At 41.1% G+C, this 18,382-nt stretch overlaps 3 protein-coding genes across 13 annotated transcripts in view; 2 read left to right on the top strand and 1 right to left on the bottom strand.

Annotated features, from left to right (window-relative positions):
- The window catches only part of LOC119841237 (nuclear receptor coactivator 5-like), a 32,209-nt gene extending 29,353 nt beyond the window's left edge, over nt 1-2,856 (bottom strand). For 4 of the 10 annotated variants that reach the window (XM_038368501.2, XM_038368504.2, XM_038368502.2 and 1 more), the window contains exon 1: nt 2,653-2,806. The gene's annotated coding sequence lies outside the window, so the exon portion shown is untranslated. Of the gene's footprint in view, nt 1-2,111; nt 2,205-2,652 lie in introns of those variants that run through there. The other 6 variants (XM_038368498.2, XM_043494853.1, XM_043494851.1 and 3 more) reach the window with 3 other exon arrangements.
- A 6,560-nt stretch (nt 2,857-9,416) lies between these two features.
- CNEP1R1 (CTD nuclear envelope phosphatase 1 regulatory subunit 1) lies at nt 9,417-18,029 on the top strand. 2 transcript variants are annotated; one of them, XM_038368083.2, is made up of 6 exons: nt 9,417-9,617; nt 12,092-12,163; nt 14,241-14,314; nt 15,802-15,911; nt 16,017-16,071; nt 16,682-18,029. In XM_038368083.2, the coding sequence occupies exons 1-6, from the start codon at nt 9,437-9,439 to the stop codon at nt 16,721-16,723; spliced, it is 534 nt and encodes a 177-aa protein (XP_038224011.2). In that variant the 5' UTR covers nt 9,417-9,436; the 3' UTR covers nt 16,724-18,029. The 2 variants fall into 2 exon arrangements, with proteins under 2 accessions (XP_038224011.2, XP_038224012.1); XM_038368084.2 differs by lacking the exon at nt 9,417-9,617 and adding an exon at nt 9,629-10,034.
- Nucleotides 16,732-18,382, top strand: part of HEATR3 (HEAT repeat containing 3) — a 42,795-nt gene continuing 41,144 nt past the window's right edge. The window contains exon 1 of the mRNA XM_043494750.1: nt 16,732-16,860. Coding sequence (XP_043350685.1) covers nt 16,768-16,860 — 93 coding nt within the window. The 5' untranslated portion in view covers nt 16,732-16,767. The remainder of the gene's footprint in view (nt 16,861-18,382) is intronic.

Raw genomic sequence — 18,382 nt, 5'->3', positions numbered from 1 at the left:
CCCTGCACCCCCACTTGCACCCCAACCCCCTGCCCCAGGTCAGAACCCCCTCCCGTACCTTAACTCCTTCCCAGACCCCACACCCCCACCCCAACCCCTTGTCCCAGCTCTGAGCTCCCTCCCACACCAAAACTTCCTCCTGGAGCTTGCATCCCAAACCTCCTCCCACACCACAACCCAGTGCCCTGAACCCACTCCCACACTCCAAATCCCTTGGCCCCAGCCCAGAGCCACCCCCCGCACCCCAAGCTCCTCATCCCCAGCCCCACACCCCAGAGCCTGCACTCCCAGCCGGAGCCCTCAACCCCTCCAGCACTCCAACCCCTGCCCGGAGCCCCCTCCCACACCCTGAACTCCTCATTTCTGGCCCCACCCCGGAGCCTAGGGGAAGCCCGGAGCCTTCACGCCCCCCCACCCCCCGGGCTGAAGCCACGAGAGCTGGCTTGACCCGCTGTGGCGGGGGAAGCCCTGACCTTACTGCCCTCCACGGAGCAGCGTGTGGCCTGCGACCAATTTTTTCTGTTGTCAGAAAAAAGGTTTCCCATCCCTGCTGTAGCACCTTTATCCAGTGGCCCCTCTGACTTTTTGGCAAGTTTACTGCTTCTGAAGTACTTAAAATTTGAACTGCAAATTTTTTTTTTTTTTTAAGAGCAACTAGCCAAGAACACAAAAACTTTCTTGGACTGACTAATCATACTTTTACATTTCATTTGCCAGAGTTTATGTTCTTATTTTTCTCAGTAAGATTTTACTTCCAATTTTTAAAAGATGCCATTTTGCCTCTAGCAACTTCTTTTGCTCTGCTGTTTAGCCCTAGTGGCATTTTTTTTGGTCCTCTTACTGTTTTGGGGGGGGACTTTTTTTGGGGGGGAGGAAAGGATATTTAGCTTGAGCCTCTATCATGGTGTTTTTAAATAGTCTGCATGTTGTTTGCAGGCATTCTACCTTTGTGACTGTTCCTTTTAACTTCCATTTGACTAGCTTCCTCATTTTTGTATTAGCCCCCTTTTTTTAAGTTAAATGCAACTGTGGTGGGGTTCTCTGGCAATTTCCCCCCTACAAGGATGTTAAATTTAATTACATTATGGCTGCTATTACTGAGCGGTTCAGCTATATTTACCTGTTGGACCAGATCCTGTGCTCCACTTAGGACTAAATCAAAAACTGCCTCTCCCTATGTGGGTTCCAGGACAAGCTGCATTCATTCATGTCGTCCCTGCTTCTAGTGACATACCTAGTCAATATGAGGATAGCTGAAATCCCCCATTATTATTGTATTTCCTGCCTTTGGAGACTCTCTAATCTCCCTGAGCATTTCACAACCATTGTCACCATTCTAATCAGTAGTATATTCCTTCTACTAAACTCTTATTGCTCAAGCATAGAATTTCTATTCACAGAGATCCTACCGTACCATTTGATTAATTTAAGATTTTTATTTTGACTCTACGCTTTCTTTTAGTGCCACTCCCCAAACAGCATGACCTACTGTGTTATTTCTATATATTTGAGTCCTTGTATTACCGAGTCCCATTGACTATCCTCATTTCATCAAATTTTCATGATACCCATTATATCAACATACTCATTTAAATGACAGGCACTCTAGTTCACCCATCTTAGTATTTAGACTTCCAGCATTCATATATAATAAGCACTTGTATATTTTATCAATATGAATTTGAAGTCTAGTACTGATAGGTGACCATATTTCCCCAAGGGAAAGTGGGACACTGTGTGGGGCTGGCCTGAACCCATACAGGGCGGGCATCACATGTTCTGCTGGACCCCACTTTTTTGACAAAAGTGGTCATTTGTCCTGTTTGCTCTTGCCAACTGATTAGGGCTTAAAAAAGGAACTGTCCCAGCCAAAACAGGATGTACGATCACCCTAAGTACTGGTTTCTTTGCAGCATAATTTCAGAAGTAACCAAGCGTGCAAAATGGTCTGGATACGTGCACACTTAGATGTATTCTCAAAATATAGGTTATGAAAATAGCGTGACCTGATTAGAGCAGCATTCTAGACACCAAAGCCCCACCTTGACAGGGAAAACGGTGTATTTGAAATTTCAATCATGTTAGCTCAATTGAGTAAGCCTAATACTGACAGGGGTGCCAAGTTCAATGGATCTCAGAACGGTGCAATATAAAAGGAGAGAAACAAATTGATGCATCTCTGCTTGGCTTAACAAATGGGTGGAAACACACAGTTAGAGAGAGAGAGAGAGAGAGAGAGAGAGAGAGAGAGAGAGAGAGAGAGAGAACTGAATGGCAGCACTCATTCAATGCTCGCTAAAGAACCGGAAAGCGCCCAAGCCCGTTACCGCGCCAGCCGGCTCCCTCCAGCCCTGAGATGGCTGCGGGTCGGGGGCGGAAAGGGCCTGGGGATAGAGGATGCTCTGCACGAACAACGTGAGTAGAGGCGGAAGGTTTCACACCCGCCAGCTCTTCAGGGCTCCCCGCAGCATCCCGAGCTCAGGCGGGACCCAGAGACAGGGCGCACAGGGGGGCCGCCCCCGCTGCGCCGGGCTGGGCTCCCGGGCAGGGCGGGCAGCCCCTGCTCCAGTTCCCCAGCGCGCCCCCCAGCACCCCCGCCAGGACCCAGCCGACCTGCCGCGGCCCGGCAGGCCCTGGGAGCCCCGCACTCACGGCTGGGGGACTCCACGCAGCAGCCGCCGCCTCCGCTCCGCTCCGCTCCGCTCCTCGCGCACAAAGCAACGGCGGCCGGCTTGCCGGAGGCTGGCTGGGGCGAAATGGCAGCACCGCCCCTTCCCCCTCGCGGCCAGGAGAAGAGGGAGCATCGGGGCCAGCAGGGGCTGCAGCCTCCCGCCACAGTGCCCCCTATTGGTGGTGCCGGGGAACTGTGTCCCAGAGAGAGAACCACGGGGGCAACCTTCTCTCCTCCGCCCCCTGTGGGACCGTGGTTACCATGAGAACCCGTCTCAGCACCCATGCCTCCCCTTCTGGGGCCCTGGTCACCATAGGAACCCCTCCCAGCACCCATCCCTCCCTCTGTGGGATCCCATTTACACTGGGGACCCCTCCCAGCTCCCATCTCTCCTCTCCCCCATGGGACCCTGACTTCCAACAGAACCTCTGCCAGCACCTCTCCTCACCCAGTTGGGGTCAAGGCAACTCATCTCTCCCTTCCACTCTGTAGAGCCCTGGATACCATGGGATACCCCTCAGTCACCTATCTCCCCCCCACCCCCATCCCCATCCCTGTGTGGTCCTGGTTACTGTGCGGGACCTCCCCTCCCCTCTCTTCCCATCCCCTCTGTGATGCCCTGGTTTCTATGCAGGATGATTGTACCTGCAAACAGGGATCAAATTTATGAATTTGTGGAAGTGCCAGTTTTCTAAAGTCGACATTTTACAAACTGTATTTGCTAATTTGATAAACATTATTGCCAATATTTGAATGGAATTTAACTGGATAATTGCTCATTACTGAATCCATAGAGTGTTAGATTACTAATGTTAGTTCTAGATTATTTTCAGGTCAGCTTTTACCTTGAACAATACTTTTCAAATCAGGACACTTATCCAGATCCTCAAAGGTATTTAGGCTCCTAACTTCCATTGATTTAAATGGAAGTTAGTAGCTTAAATACCTTTGAGGATCTGGGTAAGTGTCCTTATTACGATGAAACTTAGGAGCCTAAGCACCTCTGAGGATCTGGACCTTAGTTACTCTTAACCAATCAATATACTGTATTAATTGACCAAGAACCACTTTGGTATATAATCAACAGTTTAATAGATTAAGTTTGGATATTAGCCTACCACACACTATCTTGAAGGCAATGGACATAGATGGCATTGAGATCAAGCACAAGCAGTTATGCCATAGAACAATAAAAATCATCAAGATTTCTTATTACATTTACTTAAAATCATCAGTTATTGATTCTTTAGTATTTCTACATTTATCATACTTCAATTTGCCAAGGAGTAAAAACGTAGTTAGTCTTAAGGCACTCTTATGAATGGTGTCCCTGTTATTTCTAGTATTTGGTTTGAAGGGGACTAGTTTAAAGCATCAAAAGAAATAGTTTAGAAAAAGTTTTCTTTGAGGTTCTCTTAGGCCAATTTACTTGGATTTATAAGGAGAAACATATATATATATATACTCTCATAATACAAGAACAATGGGCCACCGAATGAAATTAATAGGTAGCAGGTTTAAAACAAACACAAGAAAATATTTTTTCACGCAACGCACTATCAACCTCTGGAACTCCTTGCCAGAGGGTGTTGTGAAGGTCAATACGATAATGGGGTTCAAAAGGAGCTAGATAAATTCATGGATGATAGGTCCATCAATGGCAATTTGCCAGGAGGGGCAGGAATGGTGTCCCTAGCCTCTGTTTGCCAGAAGCTGGGATTGGGTGACAGGGCATGGATCACTTGATGATAACCTGTCTGTTCATTTCCTTTGGGGCACCTGTCATTGGCGACTGTCAGAGGACAGGATACTTGGCTTGGTGGACCTTTGGTCTGACCCAGTATGGCCGTTCTTATGTACAGCATTACATTCTAAAACATTCTAAACATTACGTTCATGTTAAAATCCTAAAATATAGTTCCTTGGGGCCTCAACAGAAAGACTGCAGATGCAGCAAGATAACTTTCAGTTACTTACATTAAAGAACACAGAGAAATACAATCTCTGAAACAAAGTTTCTTCTTAATCCTGGTTTCAGAGTAACAGCCGTGTTAGTCTGTATTCGCAAAAAGAAAAGGAGTACTTGTAGCACCTTAGAGACTAACAAATTGTTAGTCTCTAAGGTGCCACAAGTAGTCCTTTTCTTTTTTCTTAATCCTGGTAACTTTAAGAGAATGGAAAGGCTATTGGCTGGTATAAGCATCCAATAGCACTACAGGGTTCTGCAGCTTCTTTGATGGGTTCAGCAAACTCTGAAGTTCCACATTGAGGTTCCACTGTTTCAGTTTTAATTGGAGGAGAGCAAGTCACTTATTTTGTACTGGACATTTGTCAGACTCTCACTTTTCTGCTCCCTCAGTTTACCTTGATATCCAGTAGATGGCAATGGTGTATAACACACGTCGTTTATCCTTTTCTTTTCGGAGGCTTTTTATTTTTTTTTAATTTCAATTACTGTCTTTCTGAATTAACCCAGACTATTAATTGGAATGTCCCCTTTAAGTAATTTATTTTACTTATTTATTTTAATATTTTAAATGCATACATAGAGTAGGTGCTTACATCTTTCAATATTCTTTTTCATTCTCATTCCACACAATTTATATCACTTCAAGAATCTAACAATCATTTAGAAAAGAAAAAAACCTTTACAGTTCCTCTAAATTTAGTGGACATAGTCCATACATTCCTTGATTATATCTTATGGTTTTCATTTCACATCCTTCAGGGCTTACAACAGAAGAGACATTATACAGTAGTGAAGGAACAAGATAATTAATCATAGATAGAGAGATGTCAGAAATTTCCAGTCAAATATTTCCAGTCAATTTCCCTGTGTAGATCTTAGACAATGTGTCTTACAAGTTTAAGGAGTGTATTGGACTTCTATTCTGGACAAACAGAGGTGGAGTAAACAAAGGTACATTTTGAAGCCTTAGTTGTCTTTAGTGAAGAAAGAGTATTTCTTTTCTGATATAAAGACCAGAAGAATCAACCTATAGTTATCAACTATATATTCATGACATATTTGACATTTGTATATCTCACAGGACTCTCCAACAACAGCATCCATTTCTTCTCCTTTCTCAATATCAGAAAATTAAGGACAGTGCAAAGCAGTCTTCTCTTCTACCTTCCAGCCCCATAATCTACTCTTAGGGCATAGTCAGAATGGGGAACACCCTTCATTCACTAAGCACTCACTTCTCCCTATGTCGAATCTGCATCTGTAGGGGCTCCCGTTTACCTTCTAGGTACCCAACTTTTCCCTTTGACTGATACAGGACATCACTCCAACCCCATTGTTATGGAACTAAAGACAACCAGGTAATGCTATTTTAGATGTATGTGGCATAGTTTAGAGATGTCACCTTCTGAACTGGTCCAAGGAAAATGTGGCACTAACTAGAAAACCTTGCTGTTTGTATGGGAAAAAGGGATTAGGCTAAGCACCAACATTTTTGTAGGAGCAGCAACAATTTTAATAATGTTAGAGGAGGCCATGAGAGCTGACTTCTAATAGTTCAAGAGAGACTCCCAGACCTAGGAAAATGTAAACTTTAAAAGTTGCTGTTGGCCACTGTCTTTTCTAAACAGAAATCAACAAGCCATCTTCTGAGTGTTACATTTAAAGAGCAAAGAAGTAATCCAGATTAAACTCAGGCATCTTTCATGATAGCGTAGAGGTAGCAGCCAAGCATTTTTATAATTTCTCTACTCTTCAGATGCTTGTCCTCTTTCCCAAGCAAATGGCAGCATTTGCAGAGCATCATTCTATAGATGCAGTTGTATATCGATAAACCATTTCAAGGCCTCCTCTGTGATGTCATGGGTATCACCCAATTCACCTTTGAATCCACATTTGGGGCATTGCATTATGATTGGATGGGTTGGATGTTCTCATCGCAATTGCATGTAAGGGAGTCTTTGATTTTCCACAAGTAGTTTCATCTTCCATGGTTTACTTGGATGCAGTTCAATGTGGTCCAAAGTCTGCCTGGCAGGTCAAAACCATGAGGTTGGCTTTTTGGGTCCATAGTAGCATGCTTCTTTGGAACGATAGCTGTGGTCCAGACACTTTGCTATTCCTGACAATAATTAATATCTTTCACAAGCAAATGGGAGACAGAAAAGGAATACATCTGTGTGAATTTCCACCTTGTTGGCTTTGAAAAAATCAAATCCATACATAAAAAATACAGGGAGTTTGTTTTTTGTTTTGCATTCCCTAGTCATTGCACAGGCCACTACTTTACATGGTTGTACAGGCACATGTAAATTGCTCTAATCCCTGCTGTGTGGTGAAAGTGTCGTCTTTGTAAACTAAACATAATTTCTAATGATCCTGAAAACTAGGCTCTCGCTGTGGAGTTTTGGCATTACCCAAAGGGGGCATTTCAACTTTGTTATTTTTACTACATATATTGAAGGCTGACATCAACTCATTAATCCTCATGACTAATCAAACCTACTTGCAACACTAAAACAAGACTGAGGTTTGATGGTAAAATAGTTACCAAAATAAGTTATATCGCTTTTTGGACTACATTTTTAAACTGGAACCTATTAAACATAGAGTCAGTGTGCCAATATAATAGGTGTTCACAGAATCATAGGGTTAGAAGGGACCACAAGGATCATCTAATCTAACCCCCATTTATAGTGACTGACTTGTCGTGTGAACCAGATTGGAGGATCGGGGCCAGTGTATGCCCCCACCAACAGAAAAGAGAGGTATTAAATACTGTAACAAAGAACTATGGGAGAATTTCTCACATTTGTTTGCAGCTGCAACCTCCAACCCAAGCAATTATTTTTCTGGCCTTTTATATTCCACATCTGAGAATAGCTCATACAGATTTATTTTTTTGATTAACATATAATAAATATTTGGTTTAAAATGTATTTTCTTTCCCCCCCCCCCACAACCCAATGCAGGAATTTATAGTACTTAACATTAAGGATATACATTTATTGAAATGGAAAATTATCCAGCACACATTTTTAGGGGAATAGTCTGAAAGAATTGCAGAACTGTCCCTAGGACTATAAGTGTAAGAGACCAAGGAGTCTTTCCATTGATTCCAAATGGCCTTTGGATCAGGCCTCTCCTCCTCGCTCTAGTTTTGCAGGTGGAGACCGATGCCCTCAGGGCTGTGACACATACAAAAGAGAGGTTTCAGAGTAGCAGCCGTGTTAGTCTGTATTCGCAAAAAGAAAAGGAGGACTTGTGGCACCTTAGAGACTAACCAATTTATTTGAGCATAAGCTTTCGTGAGCTACAGCTCACTTCATCGGATGCATTTGGTGGAAAGTGAGCTGTAGCTGACGAAAGCTTATGCTCAAATAAATTGGTTAGTCTCTAAGGTGCCACAAGTCCTCCTTTTCTTTATACAAAAGAGAGGCAACATCCGCACAGGTTTCAGAGTAGCAGTCGTGTTAGTCTGTATTTCCAAAAAGAAAAGGAGGACTTGTGGCACCTTAGAGACTAACAAATTTATTAGAGCATAAGCTTTCATGAGCTACAGCTCACTTCATCGGATGCATTTGGTGGAAAAAACAGAGGCGAGATTGATATACACACACAGAGAACATGAAACAATGCGTTTATCATACACACTGTAAGGAGAGTGATCACTTAAGATAAGCCATCACCAGCAGCGGGGGGGGGGGAGGGGGGGAAGGAGGAAAACCTTTCATGGTGACAAGCAAGGTAGGCAGTTAACAAGAATATCTGAGGAACAGTGGGGGGTGGGGTGGGGGAGAGAAATAACATGGGGAAATAGTTTTACTTTGTGTAATGACTCATCCATTCCCAGTCTCTATTCAAGCCTAAGTTAATTGTATCCAGTTTGCAAATTAATTCCAATTCAGCAGTCTCTCGTTGGAGTCTGTTTTTGAAGCTTTTTTGTTGAAGGATAGCCACTCTTAGGTCTGTAATCGAGTGACCAGAGAGATTGAAGTGTTCTCCGACTGGTTTTTGAATGTTATAATTCTTGACGTCTGATTTGTGTCCATTCATTCTTTTACGTAGAGACTGTCTGGTTTGGCCAATGTACATGGCAGAGGGGCATTGCTGGCACATGACGGCATAGATCACATTGGTAGATGCGCAGGTGAATGAGCCTCTGATAGCAATGGACTATAGTTTCCTCAGGAAGTCAGTGGTGTCTCGAAGATAGCTGGGAGTGCTGGTAAAGTAGTGCCTGAGGAGGAAAAGCAGCATCGCTTTCCCCATAACCTCAGCCATGCAGAACACAATGCCATCCAGAACACTGCTGGAAATAGCCTACCTTGCTTGTCACCATGAAAGGTTTTCCTCCTTTCCCCCCTCCCCGCCCCCGCTGCTGGTGATGGCTTATCTTAAGTGATCACTCTCCTTACAGTGTGTATGATAAACCCATTGTTTCATGTTCTCTGTGTGTGTGTATATCAATCTCCCCTCTGTTTTTTCCACCGAATGCATCCGATGAAGTGAGCTGTAGCTCACGAAAGCTTATGCTCAAATAAATTTGTTAGTCGCTAAGGTGCCACAAGTCCTCCTTTTCTTTTTGCGAACATCCGCACAGTTTGCTCGGCCGAGCTCCCGCCCGCAGCTCCATCGCGCGCCCCTCTTGTCGAACGCTACAGCACCGCCACGAGCCGACCCTACCCCACCCCACCCCACCCCGGCCCTTTCCGGAATCTTTCCTCCTGTAGCCCCGCCCCTTCCCTTCCCAGCCAATGGGGATGGGGTTTGCTAGGGAGGGGTGCGATCCGGAGGGGATGCCCAATGGGTTGCGGCGTTGTTGTGGGGGACGGGGGACTGCGGAAGGGGCGGGGGGGGGAGTAGGAGCCGGCTCTCTCGGCTGCGATGCGAGCGGGTTCCAGACGCTAAGGAGGGGGCGGCCGTGCGTGGTGACCGCCCTCCCCCCACCCGCCATGAATTCGCTGGAGCAGGCAGAAGGTAATTGGGGTCGCGGGGTCCCCGCCGCCACTGACCCTTCCTCCCTTCCCGGGGGGCCGCGGGAGGAGCTTGTCTGCGCGGCTCCCGCGCCCCAGAGCGGTCTCCTGCCTCTGACCCACCACTCCGGCCCCTTCAGCGGGAGGCGTCAAATGGCGCTGGCCAATAGCAGCTGGGGGACTGCGAGGCCACCCCACCTCCGTCCCGGAGTGGGGAGGGACGTTCTGCGTCCTGTGGCCCAGTGACAGCGGGAGCCAGCGAAGGGTGTGTGGGGCGGGGAGCGGGAGTGAGCGGCGCCCCTCCCCTGGGGGTTCCGGTTTTCTGTCGGGCCAGTGGCGCACTGGGCAGACCGGCCACAGGACGAGGTCCCTGGTGCCGACAGCCTCACGCCCCGGGGAATGGCTCAAAGGCGAGGAGCCGGTGAGTCGTGTTTTGTTTGCTCGCGTATTGATGGAGGAGGGGCACGTTCCTGCTCTGCCAGCGGCGCTTGGAGCAACGATAGAAAGTGGATTCAGTTGCAAAAGGGGAAGGTTCTAACACTTAACTGAGCCAAGGTATTTGAACGAGTATTTGCATCGGCTGTCTCCACCGGGAACAGACTAAAAGATCCCCAGGAGTTTGCAAACCTTCCTTTTTGTCATCTTTCTTTGCTTGGGTTGTTTCATGACCGAGCCTGGCTTTTACAGTGTGGTCTATTAAGTCTGTTGTTTCTGCGTTGATAAGAGATTTGCTGTACAAGTTGGAAACTTGTCATAGACTATTCACTAATTCCTTTCCTTTTTGAATGTAAGCTGTGTGTTCAACCCAGCTGTAGTTCTTTAATTGCATTCTATTTCTCAAATACATTAAGATGTAATAATCTAACCAAGGAAGTCTTTTCTTCAGGAAAAATACAGCTCACTGAGCTTCACTTCCTTATTTGCTAAAATAGATCCTTGTTTTAAGTTTTGGTGCAGATTTGTAGCAAAGGATATTAAAAAGGAACTTAAAGCTGCTTTCTTCAAAAAAAATCAATACAGGAGAATATTTTAATAATACATTAGTAAATGTCATATAAAACAAACAAGATACGTTAGCAGACATATTAGAAATTATGGGAATAATGAAGTGACTGTCAACATTTATTGTAACACTGTAAATATCAGAATTATCTCTTTGGTTAGAACTGGTAGACGTGCATTTTTAAAGACCAAGCCCATCCTTTTTTGGAAAGAGGTCCTTATAAAATGTAGCTCAAGCCTTTATTTTTTTATATACATTTCATTTAAAACACTAAAAATCATATCTAATTTACAAATGCTTTCTATTGGTTAATAAAGTAGTTATATTTTTTCCAGTTGTTAAACAAGGGGGTTGGACTAGATGATCTCCTGAGGTCCCTTCCAACCCTGATATTCTATGATTCTATGATTGAAATAATCTCTGCATATATTTTAGAGTCAGTACACACTTCAGTAATAGGCATGCATTTTAATGAAGGTATTTTTCTTGTAGTTTTTGCATTGTCACCTTTATTAGAACTTGACATTCTAATATAACATGAAATTCTTTCCAAGAGTAGTAGTTGTTACTTGAAGCCAGCTTACATTTAAAGTATATATACCTTTTATTAATAAAAAATATCAAACGTCAAACAATAAATTAGTGGGACAGTTTTAGGCCCAAAACTTCTCTGCTGGAAAAAGAAATCTTCTCAAATGAAGATTAAAATGAATAGTTGACTTTTTTTTTTTTTTAATCAGAAAATATTTCTAAAGCAGACTTCTCTTCATATTAAATAGTTCCCCTGTAATATTGCAAACCAAATATGCTATTTCATGAGTCAGATTCTAAAGCTGGCTAAAACTTAAATAATTTATTATTGTATTTTCATTTTCCAAGATGAGTAGCATGTAAAAAAATAATTATTGAAACTGAAAGGACTGTAAAAATCTCAAATGATGCCAACTGAGGTAAGAATTTTTGTAGTGAGTTATGGTGATTGTGTCATTCTAATCACAAACAAAATACCAAACTCTCCCTATCATTAGCACAGACCAGAGAATATAACAAGGTTTTCTGACACATTTTACATTTCAAAATATACCTTGTTTTAGAGTATTTTAATCTATTTAATATTAATGGCTTGCATTTAGATTAACAAACGGATACCATGTCAAGGTATTCTAATCTCTTCTGTATATGGAAATACCTGTCATTTAATATATTCCTTCTTCGTGGGGAGCTTAACCAAAAAGTGTGGTAAATTCTAAAGCTAATGTGCTGAGATGCAGAGCTAAACATCTTTCCGTTAACTATTGCTTAATCTGAGATGCAAGTGATTTTTGATCACTACATCCTCAATGCATTACAGCTTTCCTTTGCCAGTTATGAGTTTGAGCTGCACAGGGCATAAGTAACAGAACAGAATCTGAGGCATTAACTATCAAAGGTCAACTAATAGACCAAGACTTATTAGATCTTTGTCTTTTCCTCAGATCTCAAGGCTTTTGAAAGAAGACTTACTGAATATATTGCATGTTTGCAACCAGCTACAGGACGTTGGAGAAGTAAGATTAATATTTTAAAGGAGAAGTTGGATTTACTTTTTAATACTTCATTTGGCATTTACCCATGTATATGCCTATGGATTTGTGTTTACAAAAACAAATCTGTGCTTTAAAAATCTTACTGTATATATTTTGTATATGAGCCTAAAAATCTTTTTAATATTTGATGGTATCACACATACACAAATTTAACAAAAAATAGCAAAAGTAAAATAATGGATATATGTTATTGCATCTATACCATGTGCACAAAACGCTTATAGCATTTGTACAGATGCTATTCAAAAGTAGATATTGGCAAGAACAACAAAGCTAGAAGTGTTAATCAGTATGATGATGATCTTATAGGCAGCCTCAGCAAAGAAGGCCAGGACTGAATTAGTCTTTTTAAAAGGAATTCTTCAGGACAAGTTCGAGGCATATTGAGGCTTTGTGATTAAGGCCATATCTACACTACCGCTTATGTCAGCAAAACGTATGTCGCTCAGGAGTGTGACGCCCTCCCTCCCCCATGGGTGACATAAGTTTCACTGGCATTAGTGGCAGTATGCATGCGCTATGTCAACGGAAGAGCTCCTGCCAACATAACTACTGCTGCTCTTTGGGGGTGGTTTAATTATGACAACAGGAGGACTCTCTTCCATCAGCATAGAGTGGCTACATGAGAGATCTTATAGGCGCGCAGCTGCATAGGTACAGCTATGCCACTGTAAGCTCTCTAGTGTAGGCATAGTCTGCACTACCTTTTTCCATTCTTGTATCTATTTTGTGGCTGTATATAGGGGTTTGGTTTCCAAGTTGGTCTGTTTTTCACCATGATAACTTAAAATCATTTGTTTATCGATGGCTTTCTCCTATTCCTTAGTATATTTTCCAAAGTTTCCCCCAAAATCAATATATTAAGTTCACTGGTTCTATAGTTTGTTTTTTTAAATGGGTGTGTTCACTTTCCAACTGTTGGCAATCTCTTCCAAACTTGTTCAAATATATTTAAATGCAGGCTAAAGTTTTACTGACTTAAAGCACACTCATGAAGAAGTTTTAAATAAACATTGGATGTGGCATCTAGTGACTTCATAATTCTGTTATCTGTATAATAACTACTTTATTCCTGGAAAGCTGGTCATGATATAGGTAGAACTTTACTATCTTTCTGTGTGAAACTGGAGAAATAACTTTCATTTTATATGGCATACTAACTTTTTAAATTCCCGTTCGAATGTGAAAATTCCAGCTCCTAACTGGACCGTTTTTATTTTATCAGTATTACCAGCCCCAAAAATAAGACATCATGAGTCTGCTTTACAAGCAATGAGGTTTGAACCTTGAGAATGTGCACTGTTCATGTCTTTCAGGCTTTTATCCACAACTATGAGTGGAGGGTTGGAAATAAAACTTTTTTTTTTTTTTTTTTTTTTTTTTTTTTTTTTAATAAAAGCTGAGATTCTCACATAATCACTTGCCTCCTGGAGCTGGAGTACTGCTACACTTTCAGTGAAATTGAAAGAGTTGGCGAGGCTGCCTGCCTCCTTGCAGAGTAGCTTGCAGGACTGGAACCTTAGTGTTATTGGTCCTTGGAAGTTACGTACAGAATACTGTGTGGGTTTTTAGTGTATTGCTCAAGAAAGATATTCTGTACTATTTTCCCTCAATTTTCTGACTAATGTTTCTAAATCAGTGTGTCTAGTAGAAACCTCTTCTCTTTCTCCCCTCCCCCCCCCCCCCCGCATGTCTTTACTTATCAAAACACTATCTGGTACTACTTTTTTGTCCTCTCTAGGAGGCCGATAGAATCTTGAAAGGGTTGTATTGTTTTAAACGGTAAAACATTTTTTTATCTCCTTCCACTTTGACTGCATAAATAGAAAGGTGGGAATCCAGATGAGAAACAAACATGATTTGCAGGTAGAACTCTTTTTAAATAAATCTCGCTCTTCTTTGGACATTCTTAGAAATCAAGAATGGGGAGGGAAAATAAAATAGAATGTAATCTCTTTCAAAGCTTTTCATGAGACCTTAAATACTTTCTAATGAATATAAACCAGATGTGTTGCTTATGACCTTTATTTTTCATCAGTGATTCTTATAGTGGTATCAGTCTGCACAGCAACAGGTGCTTGGAACTGGTTAATAGATCCTGAGACACAGAAGGTAAGTTATACTCTAACGTTGAAATAGTAAATGTCTCATAATGTTTGTAATTTAGATAATAAAATCCAAGTGTATGTAGTCAGGAGTTGTGGACTGCCTTGAAGCTAATAGCAGGGCTATTTCTCTGACTGATTCAAGACACTAGTGATGAAGAGCAAATTCAGTGGATTATTTACATCACAGGAATCACACTTTGAGGGGCAACTCAGAATTTTTGAGGCATTCCACAGCTGTGCTGAATAGGGGTGATTTCCCCAGAAGAATAATTTCATTCTCTCTATCTATAGAGCATAATCTGCTGACGCCATCTTCAACTAGATTGATCCATGATCAAGAAAATTGAACTTGTGAGAACAGTAGCAAATTAATTAGTCCTAAAAGTTTTTTCTTATGTACCTCTGCACTTTGGGAATATCTTCCCCCTTTCTCCTTGAAATAACTTTTTGTAGCAGTGGAACAATTTAAAATTTGTCACCCTAGATATGCATACCCAAGCTATGCATTTAAGTTCTTGTTTAACGTGAATATCCAAGATGATCAAACTTATGTTTTCCTAAATTGTGTGGGTGGAGTAGCCTGAGGCTTGGTATTCGCAAATTTCTGGTCTGAAATTTAGGCTTGTATTGAAATGATGGCAGACTTCTAGGCTAAATTATATCTGTGAAACCTGAATCTTAAAGTATAATTGTTCAATGAATTTTATATGGTGCAAGAGAACTTCTGAGTTTTGAGTGGAATATAGGAGATTCGCTTTACCACCAAACTGAAGAAAAATTGGTGAAGGATTCTTCACTTATTTTCATTTTTACACCTTAGCAATAAACTGAGCTAGAGCTATTACATTTTCAGAAGTGGAAAGAAAAATACAAGATGAGTAATGAACAATTGATTATTTTTGTGTCATTAACAGGAAAGTACTTTTTTAATTTTAGACTTTCCCATAGAATTTTAAAACAGAAACTTAGCTTAATTGCAGAGACTCAAACAGCACTACTACAATGAGAAATGTTATCAAAGCTGAAGATTAAATATCCTCGGATCTCACAGTTTTAAAAACGCTCTTCAGATGTTAGCACTCTATTTTGTCTCCACTTTAAAAGGGATAACATCATGGATAGCACATCTAAAATTTTACTTAGGTTATTTTTCTTAAACAGTATATATCACTTAGTCGGGCAGCTGCTCTAATTGGGACTTCTCCCAGGAAAATCGGAGACTGTTTTCTCTGTTACCTTCCAAAATATCTGAAAACAGAAGGGATATTCATTGGGAAGACATTTGGCAGAAGCACTTCTTGTAAAAAGTAGCAGGGTTATAAAGGAGTAGTAAGTTCTGAGTAACAAGGGAATTTTCAAGAGATCTATTCCAGTTTACATTAGAGGCCTAAATATCAGGTTTGAAATACTTAGTCTCCAGCTTGATGATGTCCCTTCAATCATGGAATCTTTTAATAGTTTTTCTTCAAGATAATTTTATTTCTCTCCTAGGTGTCCTTTTTCACATCATTGTGGAATCATCCGTTCTTCACAATTAGCTGTATTACTCTAATAGGCTTGTTCTTTGCTGGCATACACAAAAGAGTGGTGGCACCATCAATGTATCCTTTGATAGTTTGTCAGGTGAAAGTTGAGGTAATTCTTACTGTAACTGCAGCCCACATAAAATCTTTGTTTAGTACTTTTCTTTGACGAAATCCACACAGCATAGCAGCCCGATGTCGAACAGTCTTGGCAGAGTATAATATGTCCTGTGATGATGTAAGTGACTCTAGTTTCACTGAAGACATGTACACGTTTAAGGCAGGAATAAATGCAAAAAAGAGGAAATTGCTCTCTCTTCCTGAATAGACATTGCATTCCCAGCTGGCATGGGTATAAATAGCAATGTAGATGGTGAGACAAGGCTTAGGTGTGTAGACTGGCATACTTGCATGAACCGCCTGAGCAGTGCCTCCCATGACTATACTGTGAGATACTATCCTGCTATTTTTAGCAGCATAGTATCCTTGTATTGGAGCTTTCTCTGCTGCAGGGAAAGGCCCTGGTGGGGAGGATGCAGCAGTGAGAAGCTCTGGCAGTTCCCTGTTGCCAGAGCCTTTTACTGCAGCATGTCGCTACGTGTGTAGTGCCTGTACTCTATATGCTGTTAAAGGGTAGAAAGCCTAAGAGTGCATATTTACATTTTTATAAATAATGTATGGTTAAAATATGAAACTACAAGTTACTTAATGGTTCCATGGATGCAAACTCTTAGTTCTCACCCCTGTTGTTGCAGACTAAAGAGAAATTAGCACAGATAGCCCTACTACAAAGGTGAATGTTATGTTAAATTTCAGGGTTTGTTTGAACTTGAATTTTTCTTTTGCAGACTGGAAAACTAATTTTGAAACCTAGGCCCCATGTTCAATAATCGCAATCTTCCTTCAACTCTGTCCACAGCCATGGAAACCAAAAATGACCTTTTCTCAAGGTAGTGTGGCACAAAAAAGTCAAACAGGACTGGTTTTCAGTTGCCTAGGAGTGAGAGTCTTACTTACAGTTGACAGCATAAGTGTGCAATATTACTGTCTGGCATATTTATCTAAATTCTCTTTTGACTATCCTCATATTATCAATGCTTTTGCTACTTTTGATTACCTCTTTTTCAGTATTAGTGTCACATTTGTTCTTCAGATAGAGCAAAACATGCAGGTGAAGTATGTTAATTGGTTACTAAGTTAAACTTGGAAACCAAACCTTGTTTGTTTCTTATGTGTTTTTTGCAAACTCCTGTAAATAGCAAATCAATGCCAATGTTAAGCAAAGAGTAATACATGCTGTGTGAATTCTTGTTCTCATGAACCAGTATTTAAAGGGATGCATATCTGCCATTCCCAGAGCTTTTTATTAATTACAGTTGTCTCTTTCATTCCTGGTTACAATATTTTTGGAATCCGCAAACAAAAAGAGACTTAAAAGAGATATCTATGGTGGGGGAAAAAAGGTCTTATTATGTTTAAGAATATTACAAATATGTTAAAGTATCACTTGTCTGTCTACATACAGTACTTCGGCCACTTTCACTGTGGTTATACTTAATTCAGTGCTTTCATCTAATTCACAGTACAACCTGTTTTTAATTATTTTAAGATTTTAAAAACTCTTAAATATACTTTCAGATTATAAAAGTTCTGTACTGTATCTGAATTCCATAATCACACTGTTTTAAGAGTGGATTTTATCCTGTTATAATCTGGCCATGAAACTAGTATTGCAAATATTTAACGTCGGATTCAAATAATTTGATAAAGGAAATATATGATCAGTGCCACAAATAAATTAATAAAACTCTCTAAAGTGTTAAGAGAAACGAAGTGTGGCTGTTATGTATACAAAGTACAATAGTCCTTGAAATATGTACAATCATAACAGTTTAATTTTAAGTGTTCAAGGTGCCTTTTTACCTGTTTCAGATTTTTGTAATTTAATTGAGCATACATCAGCATAAAAATACAAAGCTATTGCCGGCACAGTAACCTCTCACTAAAGATAAGACTAGCAAGGCTGCCTCTTAAAGTGAGCATAGTTTGACTTTTATGTATGTTAAATTTTTGCTCAGTTGAGGCAATAAAATCCTTTGCTCCTAAAGGTTTTGTACCTCTGTCCTTCCATTGTTTTTAACTGATGTAAATTTTGTAGGTAAATATGTGCATTAAATAAATACTTTATATATGTTAGTATGTTTGGGGGTTTTTTGTATTATAAATTGACAAATGTGCAGATATAGGATGGGAAGTGACAAAAGCTGAACAGTTGTGTACTTTAGTTATGAACAGCTGAAGACTCCAGTGACGGAAGTATCGTGGCTTTTGTTTTTTTGTGAAATGTCATGTTTGTAATTCTGGATATTGATGTCACCAAAATAGGGACAGCATGGAAAGCTGCAGCCCGTGGTCCCTCTACAATAATCCACCAGTCTACTTCAACCCTGTCCCAGGCACCTTCTCATGCCTAGAGCGGATATTGTCTCTGTCTCCATTCAGTCTTTGTCCTTTCTGAGGCCTTAGGAAGACCCTAGATTCAAAAAAGC

This window comes from Dermochelys coriacea, chromosome 12, assembly GCF_009764565.3.
Source record: "Dermochelys coriacea isolate rDerCor1 chromosome 12, rDerCor1.pri.v4, whole genome shotgun sequence".
In the NCBI taxonomy this organism is placed as follows: Eukaryota; Metazoa; Chordata; order Testudines; family Dermochelyidae; genus Dermochelys; species Dermochelys coriacea.
Note: the sequence above shows the minus strand (reverse complement) of the source record. Positions and strands in the feature narration are given on the sequence as shown.

What these genes read in the sequence shown, in the direction of transcription:
- CNEP1R1 (XM_038368083.2), top strand. Translation starts at nt 9,437, where the DNA reads ATGCCCAATGGGTTGCGGCGTTGTTGTGGGGGACGGGGGACTGCGGAA. An exon ending in AGCTACAGGACGTTGGAGAA is followed by an intron (nt 12,164 to 14,240) that starts GTAAGATTAATA and finishes ATTTTTCATCAG; the next exon opens with TGATTCTTATAGTGGTATCA. An exon ending in AGAGTGGTGGCACCATCAAT is followed by an intron (nt 15,912 to 16,016) that starts GTATCCTTTGAT and finishes AAATCCACACAG; the next exon opens with CATAGCAGCCCGATGTCGAA.